Consider the following 16,912-nt stretch of genomic DNA (forward strand, 5'->3'; position numbering starts at 1 on the left):
AGCACCTGTTTAGCCTGATAGCTTAGCTTTAGCAGCTTGTCTCAAAGATGAATGAAAGTCTAAGTTAGGGTGACCAGACGTCCCGATATACCGAGTACAGTCCTGGTTTTTAGAGTTACATCCCACGTCCTGGTCAATTTCCCCCAAACCATTGATTTGTCCTGGTTTTTAACAAACTCAGTCCCGTTTGTCCATTTATTAAGAAATGGACGTTTGTTGCCATTGACAGAAAAAACCCTGAAAGCAGCTTTGCTTTTCGCTTAAAAACGATATCTCTGTGGACTGTGAGCTGTCAATCACAACAGTTGCCATAGTAGCGCTTGCAATATAAACCAATTAAAAAGCTCAAAAGTCTTGATACTGATTGGTCGATGACATTGACAATATTATTTGTTTGCTCCCTCTCATGCTTTCTCCTTAAACATACCAAAAACGAAAAACGTGTTTTTTTCATGATTCAAAACAATTTTATGTTAACTTAAAATGTTTTTCTTTTTTTTTTTTACTGATTTGGTTCAGCCGTTGCAATAATAGATTTCATCCAAAAGGAAGAAAAAGTAAGTGTAATTTATGTCATCTTTTTTCATTACAAATAAAAGCATACGCAAATAGTTTCTCTTGAAAATCTGTTGTCTTCTTTGGTTAAATCACTGTCCCGGTTTTGAGTTTTAAAACATCTGTTCACCCTAGTCTAAGTACACATGTTTGGTAAAGTGAAACTGCAAATGGCTCATTGAATCACTTAAAACCAGTGTTTCTTTGCACTTGTTGAAGGCCATGTTGCTGTGGTTGTTGACGTCACACTAAAAATGGCTGATTGTAGTATCAAAAATGGCAACTTTCAAAAAGCTCTCATTGCTCCTAATTAACAAAAAAAACACCAAAACTAACAACGAAATATTAGTGCTTTATTACCAATTAATCAAAATATATTCATTTGTCAAAGGGTTTCACTTCCCCTTTAACCCGTGCACCAGGCTTTAGTCCCAGTCCGCTTTGTGTGCGGGATCACATCATGAATCAGCATGTAGCTGTGCTGGAGCAGTGTCAGTAGGGGCTGAACAGCATCGAGGTGTGTGTTGAACAGATGGGTCCAGGTGCTGGACGCAGCAGTGCCTGTGGAAGAGTTTGAAGTGAAAAGGGAGGCATGGTCGCCATGGCAGCAGTGGTTATGGAGAGCTGACGTTGCAGGAGGCAAGAGGCAAGAGGTTTGTTCAGGTCCTGGTTCTTCTGTAGGGTCAGCCTTATCTGTGCGCCAAAATCAAGCAAACACAATTGTTTTCCTTATAACAAAAAATGAAACAAAAAACACCTTAAAAAAAAGTCAAAATGTATATTTTAGGAAAAAAAAAACAGATCGAAGGTTGTCCAAATGTTGCCCAAAGCTGATCTTATACCTGAGTCACACGTCAAGTCAAATAAGTGTAGAGAACTTGTGAATGAAAGGTAAAAGAGTACTCACTGCCTGGAAACTGTGGTGACGCTGCGTCGGACTGTAGGGGCTAAACTTGGGCTTGGCCGGTTTACCTGCAGCTCGGTCCTTGTGTCTCCTGCTGCTGATGTGCTGAAGTGGTGGAGAGACAAACATGTGGCCAAACCAACTTGAAACAGACACAAATGTGGATAAAGAGGAATCTGCGTTGTTTGGTATCTTGGACAATCAGTCCAAAAGAAATTAAAGAAAGGTTTAATCAAACCTTGTCTTGTGTCTTTGCTGGTCGAGTGCTATTACTTTTTTTTGTTGGCGACGACTTTTGAATATCAGAAATATTCATGAGGGGCAGGTTTGGAAAGCCTTTTCATTTGGCTGACGAGCAACAAAACAGATGGCTACGGCCTGTGCGGCGCACAATCAGCAGTAGGCTGCTCTGTATTCATGAGCACCTGGCCAGAGTTAACTTCTGAGCTGTCACACAGGAAAGACCAACACTGTGAATTCACGTCACGATTCCAGATGCTAGCATCAGGTGGAAATAGTAGCTCTAAGTGAAGGCTCATTAACTTGAAAAATCAGGGACTTTTACTTCAGACAGGTGTGAGAGAGTCCTGCTGATGTTTCCAATCAAGTTTGAAGGGACCTAAGGTTTCTGTCGGCAACGCCTGATGGATGGATTAATGATGACAACTGTGTAAGGGGTGATTTTTGTGGCTATTTGTGAACAAAATAAAGTGTTCATCAGGAAGTTTGGAAGAACAGTTGTTTTTAATCGATGTATTGCAGCGGTCAATGCGCACACATGGACCAATGCACTGTATCGGAAGGTCAGCTGTTGCTTTTTGTAGGCTTTTTGTAAGTCCTCATTTCATTTTGGAAACAAGTAAATAGGAGCTTAAAACACATTGACTGCGAGGGCCACAAAAATAGGATTGCCTGATCTAAGGGCCACATTATCAACATTCATGTCAGCATTTAGAATAATGACTAATCTGAACATGAACACAGGAAACAACAAAGGGTTTAGTCTGTGTTTCTGTTGTTTTGTGTGTTTTTAGGAGTTATTTTGTATTATTTTTCTCACATTTTGTTTTGTATATTTGTATCATGTTCGTCACCTTGTGTAATTTTGTATGCTTTTTGGATTCATTGTGTGTATTTTTATACAATTTATTTGTGTTTTGGGAGAAACTTGTGTGTATTGCGTGTATTTTTTTTTTTTGTTATTTTATACATTTATGTTGAGGCACACACACAATTAGACTATGTCATGCATAAGGTAACATTTTTTTTTTTCTTAATGGAATATGTAACCTTTAACCCCTAAAATAAACTATTAGCAACTTTATTTTCACCAGAGAATAAAGTGAGATCAGCCAAAGATTGAGAAAAGTCAGATGAGAAACAGCTTCATTTCTCTTCAGGGAGAACCTAGAAATGAACAGTTGAAAAATAAATACTTATAAATATGACATAATGACCCAGTGTGAGAAGGATTGTGAGTGGCACTGAATAAAGCAGCCGCAATAATTTAATTACACATTTTCTGGGATTTTTCGGCCCAGCTCACCTCCCAGCCAAATGTGACATTTGTGTGATGGCTGAAATGTGTGGAAAACTTGAAATTCTTTACACAGAACAGATCCCCGACTGACCTGCTTGAGCTGAGTTTCTGAGTTGACGTGCACGTCGCAGATCTCACAGTGGAAAGTTTTGTTCTGCAGTCCGGTTGATGTCTCTGACGGTGGAGCCATCTTGGCTTTGACCCCCGTCCTGGGGAAGGACTTGATGGCTCCCTCACCACTTCTCGCCTCCAGCATCGTTTTGTGCTTTGTTCCTGAGCAGACAAAAACTTAAAATCAGCAGAGCGCAGCACATGGTGTGTGTGTGCGTGTGCGTTGTGAGTATTAGCACTCACCACTGTTGTGTGCCTGGAGCTGGGAGGCAGAGTTAACAGACACCTTACAGAGGGAGCAGTAGAGGAGGCGCACAGCCTTTTCCTCCTCCGTCTCCTCCTCGGGAGCTTCAGTCTCACCATCTTTTAGTGTTTCCTTCTCTGTAGTTCCAGGACTTGGTGACAAAGACTGGTCTGGAGTTATATTTAAAGTGTCACTTGAGTCTTGGCTTGATAGTGTCATCTCAGTGGTCGGGCTTGGAGCTGAGGAGTCTGAAATGAAACCAAATAAAGAAGTGTTAAAGGGGCAGTATTATGAAAAATTCACTTTATGATGGTTTTGCTACAGTGACATTCCCTTTTGCGTCATTCAAAGGGCCAAATTTGAAAAAGTTTGTTTCCCTCCATCCCTACCTTGTTATTCCACATTTTGTAAAAGATCAACTCCAAACGGGCGAGTTTGATTTTCCCCCCACTAATACGTCATAATGGGTAAACTCCTCCTACTGACAATCCTGGCTCCTCCTACCTTACATAAGAATGTGAGCTCCTCCCTCTAAAACTACCTCAGAGATAAAACAAACATAGCGGAGGCAGGTTGATATTACAGTTAAAGCAGAACTAAATAACTTGCACTTAGCGCTCCCCCTAAAGGCCCCTTTTGGTTATGTCACTGTCGTAAACACTCCGCACCCCTCGCCGCCTGCCCCACCCCACAGCTACATGCGCACCTTTGCTCTACCAAGACGGAAGCAACTGATCACTGAAAAATCCTAATACAACAGTGACACTAAGGGTGCTTTCACACATTATAGTCCCATGTGACCATATGAACAGTATGAGGAAGAGAGACAAGTAAAATAAATTAATGATGTGGGAGTAATACGGATGGAAAGTGTGGAAATGGATGGATGGATATTTGTATGTGGCCTGCCTGATAGAGTGCTTTGTTGCGAGTGTGTGTGTGTGCCTGTTGCCGTCGCGACAGTGTGTGTGACTGCTGTGTGTTGCTGCTGAGCTGTCACTGCATGGAGTTGCTCCGTTCCTCAGACAAAGGTCTTCTCTGCCTTTTTTTTGCTGGCTCCGCCATGATATAAGTTTGAGAAAAGTTAATTAGTAGACAACCGTGTGCAGCCACAGGGCTGATCATAATCTAGCATTCGTTGGTATTGGGCTGCTGTAAGGCAGTACGTCTTGCCACCGGGTCGGAGACAGGAAAGTTGCAAGTACGGTTTTCTGGCCAGAGACAGCAGGGGGAGATGAAAGACCCCCCAATAACCCCATAAACATTTGTATTATCCTCACAGGGACTATGAGAAGGATTTATTAAAGTGGAGAAGTTACTTAGTTCTGCTTTAACATCTTTACGTTCAGTATATAGATAACCGAAAAGCTCTCACAACAGTTTCACTTTTAGTAGCAGTTATACTGCCTTGCATCACCTTTATGGGATTATCTGACATGTTTGTGACAAAATGCGACGCAGCGGTTGGACAAAACAATGGACTATTGTCTGAAAGAGACTATTTCCGGGGGTCAGCAAAGGTAAGGAGGAGAAGGAAGACTGTTGATGATTTACTGCTGCTGTTGCTGCGATAAACACACACGCTGAAGCAGCGTGTGTGTATTCGCCTACTCATACATATGCATAAAAAAACAGCCTGTTTTTAGAAGTGTCAGGAAAGTGACTTTTCAGAGGGCTCAAGCAAAACAGAAAACAAGTGAGTTTGGGAAAATAAACCTCAAATACTATGTTGTTGTGGTTCCTAGAACAATTGGAGATGAGCAAAAATTAGCATAATACTGGACCGTTAATAACAGAAATATAAGTATCGGAAAATTAGGGAGTTCATGAAGAAAGCAGTGGTGCAACTAGCTGAGCAAAAAAACTAATGAACTTGATGCCTCTTAAAGTTGAGATGCTAAAAAAGTAAGCATCTCAACTTTAAGAGGCATCAAGTTCATTAGTTTTTTAATGAAAAGATAAAAACCTTCCAAGCCACAAATGATTATGAGCTCTATCAACCTCTTTAATTGCTTTAATAATCAGGTATTTCCCCAGGGATCCATCTGCAAGCACTTGGACCGCATGCTAAAATTTCTGTCCTGTTATCTTTTGTGTTTCTGTCTTCCTCTCACCGTAGTAAAAGCTGATGTAAGAATCCATTCAATGCTAATAACAGTGATTTGTCGAGCTCACTGTTATTGCTAATTTCCAACTTCTAACCCTGAAGCTCTACTTCCACCAAACTGAAACATGTCTGCTCTCACAAATACGTTTTACGATGGTGATGTGAAAAATATTATTCACATATTTTTGCTTTTACGCTGAAATGAAATCATTCATTTTTCATGCCCACGCACAATCAAAAGCAGCGTATTATTGTGGGACAAGAAATAAGCACATATTTTGGAAAGCAGTGAGTGCCTTGACTCACCTCCACGCTTACGCTGCTGTGCCTCCACACACAGCTCTCTTAAATGCCCTTAAATGACGCACACACGCACGCACACACGCACACTACAGCTACCCACTGATCATATTCAAAGCCTCCTCAATGTGCCTTTGATCTCTAGAAGCAGCAGAAAAAGGTTTGAAAATATAGACACAAAGATAAAGCTCAACCTTTAATCTCCTCACTCGACAACCCAAAGCAGCAGGAGGCTCGTAAGTTACATCAAAGAGTTTAAAGACGTGACTGGGGAAATAAGTTTTCATAAATGTAACGCCGTCATGCATTTGATGTGAGCACACACCCAGTTACACACAGGGGAGTCGTGAACATGCAGAAACACACACCTCCTGGGGTTGTATCAGAGCTGCAGGGCTGCCAGCAGCCTGATGAGACGAGCTGGGATTTGGTTTCCTTGTTGACCCCTTCAGAGGTCCTGATCTTTGAATCCGAGGTCTCCAGGGCCTTTAGCCTTTTCTCATGCTTTGTGCCGCTAAAATGGGAAGAAGCCTGAGCCTGGGTGACAAGAACAAATGCAAAGAAAATCCTTAAAGGTGCAGTCTGCAACTCTTATAAAAGAAACTTTTAGTCATATTTGCTAAAGCTGTCACTATGTAAGGACAGCTTTACAACAAACTAGTAGTTTGTGTGGCAGAGTGACAGAGTGCCAGAATGCACCGCAACCGAGCAAAAAGAACCAATCAGAGCCAGGATTGTGTTTGATGGACTGTCTGACAGCTGCTGCTCACAGGCCCCGCCCCTTTCCTGGGCTGGAGCGCCGTCTTTTTTTTTTTACAGTGTATGGTCTGGAGGAGTAGAAGATGGAATTGGTGACTTTTATGCTTGAAAGGTAATTACTGCTGCTTGATTTACATTATGTTTGATTTGTAATTGTTACACTAGAACTCTGTGGTGCATGTGTTGTTCATGTGCGCGCAGCAGCCTCTGTGTGGGCTGCTGTAAGTGACACTGTGTTGTTGTTGCTGCTGCTCCTGAGGTGTGTGCACATTGAGAGAGAGAAGCGCTTATGCTTTTAACAGAGCATGTTATATTACTGTGATGTTGCTGTTGGGCTAACGTTAGCTTGTTAGCTCCTCTGAGGGAGGGACTTTGGAAAGTTTGGAGGCAGGGCAAGAGGGGGGGTGATCTGAGAGTCGCGGACTGCACCTTCAACAAGACAAAATGTGCAAGTAGCCTAATACAAACACATTTTGTTTGATTTTAAAATGACCATATCTGGAATTAATGAAAAGTTTAATCATAGTCAAACAAGCAAATGTCATGTAAGGTACCTAATCTGTACATTATTGCAGCAGCAGTTTTTTTTTCCTGCAAAGGTCAGACATTGAGCAACACCTCCCTGTTATTAAACGGAACAGGTTCCTCACCTTACTGAACCTGTGGAGCAGCCAAACAAGCAAACAAACTCATTCCCATTCCCTCAACTGCCAAAGAAGGGCGTGTGTGTGTGAAAAACACAAACAGCATGAAAAAAACAAAACAATTATAAGTTTCGATTAAGACACCCCACACACCTCAGAGTTGAATCTCAGTCGACAAACTCTGCAGGAACTGTACTTTCTCTTCAGAGGCAATGAGGTTAGACCAGAGGCTGGGCCGATCAGAGCTTTTTGGATGCGATCCATCTGCAACAAACAGCATGTGTAATGTTCAGAACACAACTGGGCCTGGAATGTAAGAAAACATTTATTGTTAGCAAGCGTCTTCTTTGAGATTGTGTGGGTATTTTATTAGTGGAAATAAATCATTCAATGAAAAGATGCTGAATAAAGATCAAATATGGGCTAAACACACACACACACACACACTGGCGTAGAGACAACAAACCAGCTAACGGCAAGGCAGATTTATTGAGATAAATCTACTCAGGAGGCACTAAATCATTGTGTTTTTCAACCTTTGGGTCGTGACACCATGTGGGGATGCCTGGAATTTAAACGGAGTTGCCTGAGATTTTTTATATAAAAATGTGGTCAGGATCCAAATTAGGCTGTAACCACTGCATAAACACTGTTTCATTCCACTTATTTACAAAATTATATTACTTTGAAAAAAATGTGAGTTATCACTTAGTCAATCTATCATTATGATCTATAGTTGTTGTCTCATAGAAATCTGAAAAAAATGTTGCTCGAGGATACTTGGATTCAGAACTAAGAGAAAAGGGGGCACTTGAGCCAAATAAGTACGAAAACTGCTTTACATGATTAAACATAACGTGCCCGCACTTGAAAACCCTCGGCCTGATATTTGAAAAATCCTCAAAATAGTCACTTTATTTATAGTTGAAAATTGGTTCGTCCATTACATTTATAATACCGGTAGGGGAATAAAACATTATTAAATATGATTAATCACCTGTTTATGCACAGAATTTTATTACGTAGTAAAGTTAAAAAATGTTGCCACTAATCAAGAGCCCTGAGTGAATGTCACCTTACAGCAAGGTATCAGTCCATGATAAAAATCCTCAAAGATTTTACCAAAAATTGTCAAAAATGTCTTCATTACCTAGAATCCCCATATGAGTACCAATGTTTTGTAGCATGAATTGTTGCTGGGTTATGAATTCAGATTTACACCTACATAAAATATCAGTCCAAAAATAGACTTTTTTTTTAAAATGCCATTTTTTCGCCAAAAATGATCAGATCGGAAAAATTTTGCACTAAATTAAAGCCCTGAGTGCATGTTACCTTACAGCAAGGTATCCATGGTCCACCTCCTTTCCTTCTTTAAAATCAGTCCACGACAAAGTTTTTTTCAAAATCATCAAAAACGGAAGTTTTTTCACCAAAAATTAACCGACTGGAATTTCTTTTTCATTACCTGGAATCCCCCCACTATTAACAATGTTTTGGTGTGAGAATGGTTGGTGGGTATTGCATTAAAAGACCTACACCACTCTACACACACACACACAGACAGATAGACGGATGGGTGGACAGACTGACGACGAATTGATGACAATACCCTTCGGCCGAGGCCGAGTGTAAAAAGTGCAACGGAAAACATTTAACAGTTTAAAAAACAATAACAATATTAAAATCAGCAGGAAAAACATTAAATCAACAATAATACGATTGAAAATCTCCCTCTCAGTCATACGCAGTAGAGAAAACTAGTGCCTTTAACTTGGAATCATATGAGTTGGAAGTATTAAGTATGTGGAAGACAAGCTTTATGCTGTAGAGACTGTGACTAATTTCCCTGGTCATAAATTAAATCTCCTCCACACGTGAAAATAAAGAGTCAAATGATGCGGTTCAGTTCATCCTTAAAGATGACAGTGGGGTGAGCTTGGATTCACAGGGTAAACATTTACACTCGTAACTTTGCAGCAAATCTAACTACTGCACTGCTTCATATGCAAATACAAATGTTTGCTATCAGTCAGTTCTGCAAATAAATCCTTAGAGGTGGCAAACATCCATAGCAGCCTAGACTCAAGCCAAAGCAATGTCAGTGAGAGACAAATAGGATGGTACGCAGTGCTGGATGTACTGAAACACCTTCACCACAAGTGAAAACTGGTGCATTAGACCTCTGTGAAAGTATAGTTGAAAGTCTAAATCTTTAATTATCATACATTACGCTGCTTAAATTTATTCATTCAGCGTCTGACCCATTGGAGATGTAAGGAGGCTGTGTCAAATGCTTTTTAATACATACTTAGTCAAAGTATTACAAAGCTATTTCTGCTACTGTTTTTTTGCGCGTCCTCGTCAGTGTCCTTTCGGACCACCAGGAAACACCCAACGACCACAGCCTCTGTTTCCCATAAAAGACAAAACCACAAACTTTTTACAGCAACCTTTAAACTCCGCAGGGTGGACGCTTTCTGTTCCCAGATGACTTCACGACATTGACCCTGCGGATTGGAAAAAAACGAAACATTGTCTCATAATTTCAGCTTTGCAGCCCCTTACAAAGAGTATTTGTATTACCTGATAAATGTAGAATGACCAACCTTTGACTTTGTTTTTTTTTTTATTATTATAACGTAATAACCTGGTAGTACATTTCAACACTACCACTTAAAGCTAGGGTAGGAAATTTTCTCCAGATACACTTTTTAAGTTTTTGGTTGAGATTGTCTTTATGTCCTGACAGAAATTAAGATCTCATGTGCTCTGAAAAAGGAACGAAGAAAATCCATGATCTGTAGCAGCTGTAAACCTGTAAAAACCTCGACCAATGGAAGAAAAACAAACCGGTTTTTTAACCAATCACGTCTCCCTGCTCGTTCTCGATCCCTCGCATGCTAAAGCTCACACTGACAGAGTTAAAACACAGTTTTTGGTCAAGTTTTTTAACATATATAATAATAAAGTTTATTCTTTACTCACTGCTGAATGAGACATGAGACGACAAAGTTTCTACACAATAGAAGCGATGAGCTGAGGTCTGCTTCTGCAACAGCTGTGCAAGTGCATGTGAGTGAGACAGAGCACAGAGGGGAGGGGCAAGGGGGGTAAAGGAGGAGCCATCGGGAAGGCTACATTCAAAATCATGCAAGCTTTTGAAAATGGCCTACCCTGCCTTTAAAGCAGGACATTATTTTCAGAGGTCAAAGATCACATGATTCAATGCACCAAATCCAACCTCGTCTCTGCAAAGCAAAAGAAACTCCTAAAAACCCTGAGGTGAATTATATGGAGGCCATGATGGCTGCCAAAGCTATAATTTCCCAAAAATGTATCGTTGTGGGCCGTAGACCAAGTGTGTTCAGGGTTTGTGAGTTCACAGCCCTGCACTGAAGTTTTCTTTGTCTTGGCAAAGTTGAAATCACTTCTCTTCAGACGTCAGTAATGCAACAGAATGTGTGTACGTGCAGCTACTGGGGAGCATCTCTGCATATACTGGTCTCTGATCTCTCTTTGTGTTTCCCTGCAGCTATTTGTATACGCACCACATAAACAAGCCCTGATGAAAACAGGAGCAGGGCTTTGGGAAACGTCGAGTATACGAGAACCGTAAAAGCTTCAGAAAAATATGATCAGAGGCTGCACGTGTAAAACAGCACGTTGTTATGTTAAAACAGGCTAAGAATGCGTCTTCTGTTTCTGCCATCCCAGTAAACAACCAACTCTCCAACCAGTACCACCACACCTATCTATCATCCCTGTCCTCACAGCCTTCAGGCTGTTGTATGACCGTCTCAACTTCCATCGTGCATTCCTCCCTTCACCCCTCCATCTGCTTACCTCTGAAGTCTCCACCTTCCCTCTTCTTCTCCATCTCATCAAAGTCAGCTTCTTCCATCCCCCCGGGCTCACTCCTTCTCTCTACTCCCACTCAGCCCTCTACCACCAACCAGCACCTGTAGCAAAGTCTTACTTACAACTGCTCAACCTTTCTTCTTCTCAAACCCGCTGACACACTTCTGACTCCAATGCCTTCAAAAACAGAGCTTGAAAAAAGCAGTTTACAGCGTTTACGTCAGAGATGGGCAACTTTAATCACAGCTGGGGCCACAAAAATGTGATTGTCTGATCCAAGGGTCACATTAACAACATTCATGTCAGCATTTAGAATAAAGACCAATCTGAGCATTATACTAGAGGAAAGAACAAAGGGTTTACTCTTTGTTTGTTGTCTTTTTTGTGGTTTTGTGAGGGTTTTTTTTTAGTTATCTTGCGTGTTTTTGGATTCATTTTATGTATTTTTCTGTCTTTTCGTGTGGAAATGTGTGTTTTTATTATTATTTTGTGTGTATTTGTTGTTGATTTGTGCATTTTCCTGGAGTAATTTTCTATATTTTGGTTGTTTTTTTCTGTATTTTTCCATCATTTTGTGTCCCTTTTCTGTATTTTGTGTATTTTTGGGATCTTTTGTGTGTGTTTTTTTTTTCTTACTTTGTGTAACTTTTTGTGACATTCTGTGCATTTTGCTGTCTCACACACACACACACACACACACACACACACACACACACACACACACACACACACACACACACACACACACACACACACACACAGAGAGAGAGAGAGAAGGAGTGGTGTGTGTAATCCTGTAACCATGACAACACACACATAGGCACCAAACCAATTTCTGCACAGCATTTTATAGAAGCCAACACTCATGACATCAACCTTCATACACACACACGAAACACACTGCAGCTGAGTTCAGCCGTGTGCCCATTTTTACACCATTTCACACTCATAGCTTCAATTTTAGGAGCGAAGATGAGTTTTCCTGAGGAAAAGCTGTGCTCCTGTGACACTATTTCACACTCATTATTTCATTTCAATGTTTTAAATTGGTATCAAAGGAAGTAATAGTCTCTCTTACAATGTTGGAATGGTACGATTAACACAACAAAGCCAAAAAGATTGGGAAACTCAAAAGCTCTAAATCTTTTCTTCAGATAAAAAAAAAAAAAAAAGTTCAATCATGTGGTGGGAAGTGTTTTGTTTGTTATGTCTCGTGGTAAAAAGAGCTGTTAGATTGCAGACTAATCCTAACCCTTACATGGCAACAAAAGCCCAGTTACTTTTTTAAAGGGTTTGAAGTCAAAATGTTGAAATAAGTGATGAAATGAAATGAAAGAGGAGAGAGAGAGAGCAGACCTACAGATAGGTGGGAGGTGATACGGCTTAGTATTGTGAGGGGGATGATGGAGGGAAAATTCCTGCTTGTCGTAACGTTATAAGCACTCTGGCGTTTTGTACACCGGGTAGTACTATGACTTTGTATGGATAAAAGGAAAACTGAAAATGAAAGGCAGCCAGACAGACAAAGAGATGAGAAAAGAAAATGTGCAAAAAGAGGCCGAGCATCGGTGACAGCGAGAGAACAATGTGAAAATGAAAAGGCGGCGAGAGAGATGGAGCAGGAGAAAGTGCAAGGGGTGGATGAGAAAGTTGGAGAGATGAGGAAGAGGAGCGTGTGAGGACACTGGAGGCAGCTGATAGGCTTTATGACAAGGCACACACACATGGTCAGTGCGCTTTGTACTGTCGGCAACTTTTGAAAGACATACATGGTTTGTTTTGTTTTGAATTTTTTTTCTTTTTCGAACCAGCAATTTGCCTTTCTGTGTCTCTCACATTGAAAAGCCCATCACTGTTTTTTATAGGAGTCATCAGTGCAAAAAAAAAGAGAGCAACAAAGGGGGAAAATGGCTTTTATGCTTGAAGGTAGTTATTTGGTCTGAGGCTAAACAAAAGGCCTGTGGGAGGCTTTCGCGCCATTGTTTGAGTCTATTCAGCTTCTCTATTGGGCTCATTTGGATCATTTATGTGTGGAAACAAAAACAAACACACACCATGATTTGTTGCACGAAACAAAACACACATGTGCACACACACATAAGAAATGATTTGTTTATGGCAGTGCCAGGACTGAGGACATAACGCACTGATTCCATTGTAAACTACACGTCAGTCCAGCCTCGCCACCGCGGCTCCCCACACGACAGATTTGGCAAAGCTTTAGGTTTCTCCTCCCTCACCCATCACCAGCAGCAGAGCAGACAGCTCGAAGAACAGCTCTGCATGAGGAATACCAAAGAACCCGCTCCACCCCCGGAGGTAGAGTGGAAATGTCACAGCTTGATGCATCAGAGGTGATATATTTGGGAAGGTGTGGGCATTGCACTCTTATACGTCTCTGTGCTGAAATTGTACCTCCCCACAGGCATGACATTAACTCCTCCACGGGTGTAACTCCAGTGTGAACAATTTGAACTTAATGAAAAGGGATTGCTGCCGTGACGACGCCGATGACTGACAAGTAGCTTACTCACGTCACAGAATGCCGGCAGCAGGTGGATGGGGAGGAGGGCTTTCTGCTCGAGGGAGGGCTGCATTCTGCCCAGCGTGGGGCGAGCCAGAGGTAGCAACACACTGTGGCACCTATTACCTGAGAAACAGACACAGAGAGATGAATACATGCAGCAGTGACTCACAGGATGAAGGTTATCACTCAGGATGAAGGCGATGGTGTAAATCTGTGCTCAAACCTCACTCAGGCTGAATCTATTTCAAACCTTTTTTTTTTGTATATATAACAAATTTATCTTCACAGTGCATTTGAAATGGTCCCAGTTTCAGCCTGGATGGACAAAGTTTGTGCTCTTTAACTGGAGAGATGTATTAAGGCAGACATAGGCAACTGGAGGCCAGGGGACCACATGTGGCCCTTGGTTTTATTGCATGCAGGCCCCAAATTGATTTCCCTCAAAAATTGTATATTAACAAGTTCATTTGACACATGACTGAAAAACTGAAAATAAAATGAAAATGACAACAACAAAAAACAAGCTAAACGTACAAAATGACTTTAAAAACATAGCAAACACCCTAAATAACTTTAAAAATACTCAATAATACAGCAAAAAACGTCAAAAACTCACACAATGAGTTAAAAATAAACAACAAATTATTTAAAAAAAACACAAAAGGCTACAAACACACTAAATGACAAGAAAGACCCACAAACCCTTTGTTTTTTTTCTTATTTTGATGCTCAGATTGGTTATTAATATTATAAATGCTGACATAAATGATGATAACGTGGCCCTCAGATCAGACAAGTATATTTTTGTGGCCTTTCGATACAATAGAAGTTATTACATTGCAGTGTATTAAGGTTTTCTATAACTTTGCACCTTCTCATGAACACATTAATGCTGACATACAGCTTGAAAATACCTGCATGGGCTGAATTTCATATTGAAGTGGATGGAATTGAAGGGAAAGAATATGTATTTCCTCCATATTGTATCTTTAAAATAAGCTCAATTCATAAAGGTTGTTTATAGGGTGAATTTCTCATTAGTCACGTTAAGCACTGCACGCGACGTCCCACATAACTTTTTCCAGCTTATCCTGGAATCAGTCCACTCTTCATGTTTAGTTGATACTTCTGGCAGTGTTTCTTGATTGTTCCAGGCTTGCAGCTGCAGCTACAGCATTGTGAAGCCTTCCTCGTCGGGGTCCCAAAGTAAGAACCAAGAAGCTTTCTCGAAAAAATGCAGCTCAGGTCCAGATAAAGGGACTGAAACAGGAGCACTTCACACTGATTCTCTGTTCACAGGTGCAGTTTTAAACGCATTGTGCTCAAGTTTGATCTCCTATATTGTGTTGGTTTGTTTTTGGCCTCTTCAATGATCACTTTGCATACATGCATACATTTTATTGTTTATTGGATTTCTCTCTTATAGCTCGTGTTTTGTCCTTTCTGCGTTCTACCTCTTTCACTCGGGAGGGAGTGCAGATATGAAAGGTTGGTGGTTCCAATCCCAATATCCAAACTGTCCAAAATGTACTGCAAATATAAACTGAATGTTTATTTATTTATTTTATATTTGTCATTTAATATTTAATTTAAAAAGGAAAAAAATGAGCTTCACTATAAACAAACAACTTGCCTCAAACTAAAAACACACAGATATACACAGGTTGGTGGTTCAAATCCAATCAATCGAAATGCCCATGATGTATTTGACTCACAGGGGTGTTTGGTGAAATTAAACTAAACAGTTTTTAGTTAGTTAGTTACAGACAAATACATTATAATACAATCATACATAAATATGTAAGATTTTTTGCTGATTTATTATAGCTTTACTGTAAGCATTAACTTGCCTCAGACTAAAAACACACACACATACCCTGATGCATTGTTGTCTGAGTCCTGATCCTGAAGTCTTGCTGTTCTCTGAGTCTGATTGCAGCTCGCCTGTATAATTATCATCATCAAAATCCCCACACACCCTTCCACTATGCCATTAGTCTGATCGCCTGTAAGTCAGCCTTGCACGCACTTAGCCTGGTTATTCTTGTTTTTTAATGAAAAGACTTTGGATCACGTGATCAGAGGAGCTGAAAGTATGCAGCCTCATCTGATCTGGCTCATGTTTAAATGAATGGGGCTCATCAATCATATCAGGAGTGGGTGAGAGCACGTTTTATCTAAATCACTGGACCATAAAGAAGTATGGCATGATTAAAACACATACAATAAGATATTAAAATCATCTTAAATCTGTAATCTCAGAGTGTTTAGTTAGTTCATTAGTTTCTGTCTTACATAACAAATGACCTGATGTGGGTGGCATAATGTGATTTAGATGCCCACAGCTGCACTAAACTCTCCAATCTAACATAGCAACAAGTGACTCCTTATCAACATCCAGACATGCACTGAAGGTTCACTCACCAAAATACATGGTGACACCAGGACATGAAGCTCAGGGTGAACTGGAAGGTTCTCACATCTCCAGGCTAAAGCAACCAGGCTTCTCCTCCGGTCCCTCTGTGACTGTCTCCTGCAGCCTGATGCCTCCCTCTCACTACGGGCTCCTCCTCCTCCTCCTCCTCCTCCTCCTCTTCCTCCTCCTCCTCCTCCTTTACCTTCTCCTCCCCCACCTGTCAAAGTCTGCTTTTGCTACATGAATCATACTTTTTTTAATTAATATTATTTAAAATTTTATTCTACCTTAATTTACCACTATAGGTCCTTTAATATTAAGAAATGAAGTTACACTCCTCTGGTTATCAGTTTATTGACACAGTTTGGAATTTTTTTGGAGCAGTGTTTCTCAAACTGGGGTCCGAGGAGTCGAGGACATAGCTTGGGAGGGGGGCCGGAAAATATTATAATGAAATAACTGTATAAAACTGAGAAGAAGAAGAAAAAATGCACCAATGAAACAAAGTAGTGCAAAGACTGTCTCAATGGTTATATAAAAAAAAAAAAGTACCCAATTTTTAATTATCTTTAAAATAAATGTGCACATATTTTGTTTATTGGTAATGTATTTAACATATTTTATGTTATACAAAAGGCTAGTATTAGTAGACTCTTTAGGTTGATTTCTACTCTTAATATTTAAGTCTAAAGATGATATCACTTTCAGGGCTGCAAAAAACAGTAAACTGTGATTAATTGACGTGGGCATTATTAGGGGGCGACTTGAAAAATTCTCTCCCCAGACCGCTGAAGATGTGTTGTGATATCTGCAACCAGCTGTTGCAATGGATTTGTTTGTTTGTAACGCCAACACAGATGCTAACTGGGATTTAAATCAAATCAAATAGAATTGAGTAGAATCACATCCTGCAGCTTGATCGCACATGTTCCCCAGACAAACGA

The 16,912-nt window shown here is 40.5% G+C and overlaps 1 protein-coding gene across 8 annotated transcripts; it reads right to left on the reverse strand.

Annotated features, from left to right (window-relative positions):
* Nucleotides 1-891: 891 nt before the first annotated feature.
* On the reverse strand, nt 892-16,101 carry LOC114472470 (zinc finger protein 385D-like). Of its 8 annotated transcripts, none has more exons than XM_028461729.1 (9): nt 15,977-16,101; nt 13,560-13,675; nt 9,618-9,674; nt 7,318-7,428; nt 6,130-6,298; nt 3,354-3,602; nt 3,091-3,272; nt 1,463-1,564; nt 892-1,248 (listed from the first exon to the last, which is right to left on the reverse strand). In XM_028461729.1, exons 1-9 carry the CDS (start codon nt 15,984-15,986, stop codon nt 1,048-1,050), a joined length of 1,197 nt encoding a protein of 398 aa, XP_028317530.1. In that variant the 5' UTR covers nt 15,987-16,101; the 3' UTR covers nt 892-1,047. The 8 variants fall into 8 exon arrangements, with proteins under 8 accessions (XP_028317530.1, XP_028317529.1, XP_028317532.1 ...); XM_028461728.1 differs by having other exon boundaries at nt 13,560-13,668; nt 15,977-16,098; XM_028461731.1 differs by lacking the exon at nt 9,618-9,674.
* Nucleotides 16,102-16,912: the final 811 nt, after the last annotated feature.

This window comes from Gouania willdenowi, chromosome 11 (genome assembly GCF_900634775.1).
Source record: "Gouania willdenowi chromosome 11, fGouWil2.1, whole genome shotgun sequence".
In the NCBI taxonomy this organism is placed as follows: domain Eukaryota; kingdom Metazoa; phylum Chordata; class Actinopteri; order Blenniiformes; family Gobiesocidae; genus Gouania; species Gouania willdenowi.